The sequence below is a fragment of the Myotis lucifugus genome, unplaced genomic scaffold (genome assembly GCF_000147115.1).
Source record: "Myotis lucifugus unplaced genomic scaffold, Myoluc2.0 scaffold_55, whole genome shotgun sequence".
In the NCBI taxonomy this organism is placed as follows: Eukaryota; Metazoa; Chordata; class Mammalia; order Chiroptera; family Vespertilionidae; genus Myotis; species Myotis lucifugus.
The window spans coordinates 2,850,903-2,857,357 of record NW_005871103.1 but is presented as its reverse complement, the minus strand read 5'-3'; the positions used below and the strand labels follow the sequence as shown (position 1 = coordinate 2,857,357).

General features: G+C 48.7%; 1 protein-coding gene across 1 annotated transcript in view; it reads right to left on the bottom strand.

Annotated features, from left to right (window-relative positions):
* Positions 1-661: 661 nt before the first annotated feature.
* PRICKLE2 (prickle planar cell polarity protein 2) overlaps positions 662-6,455 on the bottom strand; it is a 317,482-nt gene continuing 311,688 nt past the window's right edge. The window contains exon 10 of the mRNA XM_023754050.1: positions 662-6,455. This exon is cut by the window's right edge and continues 40 nt beyond it. Within this exon, the coding sequence (XP_023609818.1) occupies positions 5,809-6,455 (647 nt within the window). The 3' untranslated portion in view covers positions 662-5,808.

Sequence of the window (6,455 nt, the reverse complement as noted above, 5' to 3'; positions counted from 1 at the left end):
TTAATTCATGTATCTTCAGATCCTCAAGGTTCATCCATTGTGTGTATATATCACATTTTATTTATCTATCCATCCACTGATGGCTATTAAGTTTGCTTCCATCTTTTTAGCTAGTTGTGAATAACGCTGATATGAACATGGGTGTACAAATCTTTTTGAGGCTGTGCTTTCAATTATGTGGATATATATCCAGAAGCAGACTTGCTGGATCATATGGTAATTCTATTTAAAGATGTTGAGGAACGCCGTGTTTTCTACAGAGGCTGTGCCACTTTATATTCCCACCCAAAGTGTGCGAGGGTTCCCATTTGTTCACATCCTCGCCCACACTTGTTATCTTCTAGCTGTTGTTTTTTTAACTAGTCATCATCCTAACTGGTGTGATGTATGGAGACACTTTGGTTCTCACAACTCAGGGGGAGGGGTGCTACTGGCATCTGCGGGTGGAGGTCAGAGACGTTATTAAACATCCCAGGAAGCACAGGACAGTCCTCTGCCACAGAGACCTGGCCCCAGAGTCGAAAAGGCTGAAGAGGACACATTCTGATGTACACAGTCAGGCTCATCTTTCATAGTGAACCTCACTGGACACGTGCAGTTTCTCCCTTTTCTGTTGAGATGCTCAAAGGCAAAGTGTTTCAAAAATCTGGAAAGCGAGGGAGAAATGGCAACATTTCTTTTATTCAAATTTTATTGGAAGTTTACAAATGTATTACAGACATCAGTAAAACAGCATATCCATTGTACAGGATCTCAAGCAAAGTGTTCACCACAGTCTCTGGCAGAGCCTGCACCAAAGGCCCGCTGCAGGCCTTCTTAACAAACAGCGCGACGCCCACACACAGCACACTGGCCTGCCTCGCCTCCTCAGGCCCTCCGAGGCTTCGTCTATACTTGGAATGAAAGCAGGAGATGGGCAAAGCGATCCTGTGCGGGAAAGAATGTGTTTAGGAGAGGGAAAATGCCCAAGTCCTAATTTGCTAAGGAAAATGGAGGACTTGTAGGCCACAGAGTGTTGTCAGGGTCCATAAATAGAACCAAAATGCTTTATGGGAAAATATGGAGATCATCAGAAAGGCTTGAGAACAGACCTTACTGGTGAGTAACTCTGTCCGAAAAATTTATTAAAGCCTGGTCAGTGACCTATTGAACATCAATGGCCAAATACCCAGTAGGGTGAAGGGATATCTCAGAAAACTCTCAGGATAGGCAATTTTTTTTCCTTTCTTATGGGTTCATCATATCACAATCACAGAAATGTTTTCCCGACACTATGGGAGCTTCTCCCTCCTTTGTATTCCCCTCGAGGAAAGCTAGTTTTGTCAGCAGGAAGTCAGCCTATAAAACAGTATAGCTCCCAACAGTGAGTCATGTTTTATGAGTCTTGTGTTGTCTGGGCTACTCTTATGAGAAAATGGAAAAAGAATCAAATCCTTTCTTGATCCTGACCATGGTGACTGCTTCCAAGTGGTCGGACAATCAAGTGTTCGTATCTGCCAGGTCCCAGAGGAACCAACCACTGGGGACAAGGCAAAACTCCCTTCATTTCTACTTCTCTAGTGCTTAGAGAGGTATATATACCTCCAAAGGGGGCATGGGACTGCCTTCCAAATCGGCAGACGAGGCCTGGCTGAGCTACACCTGGAATGCTACGCTTCTGTAAGGCGCCCGGCTGCATGTGGGTGGGAAGACCTGCTGTCCAGAGCCCACGTCAAAGCCCTGAAGGTGCGAAACAGTTGCTAACAGCAACTCTTCTGGCATGAAATATTCAGATAGCTGGTTCCATCTCCTACTTCCCTTTTTATAGATTCTCCTTCTTAGGTGTTAGCATCTGGTTTCTGTTAGAAACACACAAAGAGCACTTCTCCTTGGAATTTAAATATTTGTGTTATCTCTTGTTAGAAGGTGGGTTAGATGAAGACAAGGATGAACTCTTATCTGACCTCTGCAGTAGGACCAACAGGGGCTGACTATAATGCTTGTCCAAGAACACGAGAAGGGAAAAGAAAGCCAAAGAGATTTGTCTTCATTTTGCCTAAAGAAGTCAGCTCCTGTTAGCATCCACAATCTGAGGGCATGGGAATTGGACTTTCACAATTATTTATGAATGATGCCTCCTAAGTGGCTGTTTTTGCCTAATGATAAAGAAGCCCAGAGTAGAAAGACAGAAGTCAGTTCATAAATAAGTTTTGTTATCAGACAAATAAGATCAATTCTGACCAACTGGTTCTGGCTGTCCGGAGTGTCATGGATTTTTGAGGCTGTATCCATGTTCTCTAAAAAGTACACAGTGCGTATTGGTTATACCTGCCCAGGTGGCAGAGTATATGCGACGTATATGCCATCACTGCCCCACCTGAACTCCACCATGGCTAGTGGGACCCCAGAAGCAGGAAGCTGCTGCAGGAGAAGGAAGAGGAATCTTGATGCAGGGCAGGAGCGTCCTACCGAAAGGAGAATGAGAAAGAGCAGCCTCAGGTCCCGCGGTCGATGTACAAAACTGCTCGGCCACTGAGCTGACTGCGGTGGAAAGGGAGGACTGGAGAACACAAGATGAATACAGAGAGAAGCTGTGGAACTGACAGCACTGGGGATTCTCCATTTGTGAACATGTGCCAAACCAAGAAGCACAGTTCTGGTTTCCCTCAGCTCACCACCTTCACACTTGGTAGAGAGCCCAGAACTATATGCCAGAAGAAGGGGTACCTGAATGCCACACTCAATGCCACCAGCCTGCTAAGAAGCCTGTCCACAGTATCACGGGTGGTGCATTGGCAGGGCAATTCAGGACCCTGTCAATGACTTCCACTTCTTGGGAGGGAGCCAGTTCTGATGCCACTGAATTGAGCAGCAAGCAGGACATGAACTGTACCCTAATGCTGCCGTGTTAACCTAAAGACAAGAAGAGGACTAATATGGGGAGAGGTAGGAAAACAAACAAACAAAACCCTAAGGCATGAGAGCAGAGGGGAAACTGGGAAAAGATGACTTTGATAGAAACAGTCTATTGAAGATGAAAAGATGATCTAGAAAGAGGTGAGCATAGGCCTCACTCACAGGGAAACTTGACCAAGAGGAGATAGGAGTTATGATGGAGGAATCAGCTAAGGACCCTAAGCTCTTGCCTCAGAAAAGAATGCACTGAATTTTGGGGAGTGGGATTCTGGGATGTTGCATGTAAGTTGTCACCAACTGGTGGAACTCCCAGTACAACAACACCCTGCTCTCTCTGGGCCTTCACCATCATGGCGGGGATGTAGCCATCCTCCTCAGCATTCGCTGTAAGGCGCCCGCTGCATGTGCGTGGGAAGACCTCTGCCAGCTGGAACCGATGGAGGGGACCTCGCCTGCAGACAGTCTGACCCTGAGGCTTCTATCTACTACACATCCAGCTCTGAGCAGTTCCGCTGCCGGGTGCTCTCTAGGCAACTAGATGGCAAATTGCTCATTCCTCAATTCCTTTGGACACTAGTTATGTGTCAGTTTCTAGGCCACCTTCTTCTTTCTGCTGATGGGGTAAAGCCTCATCTGGGAGATGCAAGAGGTGCTCTGAGAAGGACGGAGGTAGAAGGCAATGTTTACCAGGAGAATTTCCTTCCCTGGGTCCCGGGCCACAGAGGACAGACTTTGTGTCCAGCTTTCTGCTAGGTTAAGTCATTTCCTTTTTCCCTTTTTCCAAAACACCTTTTTATTCTCATCAATCAAGGAACTCGAAAATCCCAATTGGACTTGTCCAATTTCTACCAGAAACCTGCCACTTTAGTCATGTGATGTTGCACATTATTTCTTAAAATCAGTTTGCCAAGCAGTTTACAGACTTACTATACAAACGTAATAGAGTAATTCTCCGAGGCTCGGATACTGAAGGAAGAAGCATTTAGATATGAAGATAGCATGCGGAAAACAGCCACAACCAACACTTGTATTGCTTTTTAAAAAAATCAGTGACAATGACAAATGTCATATTAATACCTGAAAAGCAAATTATTTTAATACATCCTGAATGGAGCGCCATTTCGACATCCCGTACAGCCTTCCTCTCCCCAGGCCCATTTGGCATGGGGTCTGAAAAGCCGTGTTTCACATTCTCTCCATGAAAAATACTAGAAAATATTAACTACTGTATTGAAAAGAGACCACGCTCACCTCACCATGGCAGAGGGCCACTGAGATATACCGTGTAGCACATGGACAGAACGTCTCACTAAAGGTGGGCCCTGCGACGGGTTAGTTCAACCGCCACAATCCATTAAGGGGAGGAGGAGGATGGGGGAAAAGCAAGCGCTTCATTTTTAACTGAAGCAAGGTAGGGAGTTTTATTTTACTATAAACAATACAACCGTTAATGTCTTCTTGAAGCAAATTCACTTCTGAGCCCATTTTCAGGCTGACCAAGGGTCCCCTAAGTTCACAATGGAAATCCTTCTTTCAACAACATCTGCTTTTCAAGGCCTTTACACCGACGCCTCCTGAGCAGCTCAACCTTCCTGGGTGACCCAGAGACTCTGGATAGGGAGGGCGTTAAACGGAATTACTTCCTCAAGCACTGGGGGCTCGTCAAGCTGGCCGTCACCGCTCCTCTACTTCATTTCCAGAAGTTCTTCTTCGCCTTGGCCTTGCTTCCTATTCTCCGTCAGTTCTACCACCCTTGCCCCGCTTTCTGTTTTCAAATCACCTCATTCCTTCTCCACGCATGACGTACAATCTAGGACACACCGCCTCTCCCAGGGCCCCGTGGGAACCCGTCTGCCCCTAAGTCCTAAGGCCCAAGTTCATTTGCACTGAGGACAACCGGTTGTCAGGCTAAGGCAGCTGTTCCATCTGCCTTGGCAAAGGAAAGCGGGTAATACAATCCAGGAAACATGAGCACCGGAAAATAATGCCACATTCAAAACAACATCATGCTGACGTCACACAACGGCACCACTCACAGTCACTGTGTTTTCCCCAAGAAAGAGATCAATCGTGAGCAGCTTCAAGCTTCCCAGCAGGGATGGCGCTTCTCGCGGAACTTGACTGACACTGATTGGTTTCTCTGATGGGCAAAGGTTATGTTTGCTATTAAATAAACGACTACCACTTCGTAGAGAATACATCCTACTGAGGGTGGGAGTGGACTTAAGGACGGCTCCTTAAGATGGACTAGAGCGTAAAATGCTTTGGATAGAATCATTGCTATTTTTCGCCACAAAAAGCCAAATTGAATAAACGCCTTTGAAAAAAGTCTCACTGACATGTAACAAATTTGTATAGAAAAAAGAAAAAGGGGGTGGTCCTGGCCACTCGGAATACTACACAAAGACGATGCGGATGGCATGCGGGTTGCGCTGAGTCCTACCATATAGAAATTCCTTTGATATTACAAAATACAAAAATATTTTATCAGAACTCTCATTTACATTGCATTTACAATGGACATGTAAATAACTTAGTCTTGGGTCCTGGCTAATAAACAAATTACTTACTGGAAAAAGGGTCCTAAAAGGAAGAGAACCAGAGAGGATACAAGCGAGCAAGGAAGCAATTTGCCATCTGATGAGTGGCAACTGCACACACCGAGGTGCCCAACCCCGGCCGCCACGCCGTCTAGAGCGTTTCCAAAGTGAAATGTGCAAATCATAGTCAACATGCCGAGAACTGGGGCTACCAGCGGCGTCAACCTGTAGCCTCGCCTTCCTCCACCCAGAGCACGCCCCGTCTCCTCCCCCAGGAACCACCCCCAAAAGCGCTTTCAAAGAAAAAACAGTGCAAGTTTCTGAATTTACATTCTCAGCTCCCATCTTCCCCGACCCCCTGACCCCGACCGGGTTAAGAAATGATACAGTTCTTGCTCTTCTGTCTTTTCCTGCTGTGCAGCTGCCCCCGGCCGCCCAGCGTGGACGACTTGGGGAGGCCGTAGGAGCTGTACTTGTGCAGAAGCTCGTCGCTCGTGACGTAGCGCAGGCGGGCGGGCTGGGGGATGGGCTCCCCCAGGAAGTAGCCCTCATTGTCAGACTCGGAGGAGGAGGAGCAGGTGGAGCACCAGTCGTACTCGGCGAAGTAGGGTCCCCAGCGCTCCCCAAAGGCGTTCTGCAAGGCCAGGTCCGACACAGTCCGGGGGCACTGGCCGTACAGGTCCCGGCGGGAGCCCGGGCCCAGGCTCTCCTGGAAGCTGCGCTGGCGCAGGAACTGGTCGTAGTCCTCGCGGGCCCGGAGCGGTGGCCGCTCCTTCAGGCGGGACATGGCCTCGCGCTCGCTGGCCAGGTGCAGGGCGTTGTCGGAGCGCGAGCGGCGCGACCGCCGGGACCGGTGCGGGCGGAAATGGCGGGGGTCGTCGCGGGACGCGCTCCGCCTCCGCGTGCGCTCGCTCATGGGCTGGATCCGCGCGTCCGGCCCCGGCAGCTGGCTGCCCGCCACGCCCGGGTCGAAGTCGAAGCTCTGATGCATCCGGCCGCGGGCGGTCCGGTCCCGGTAGC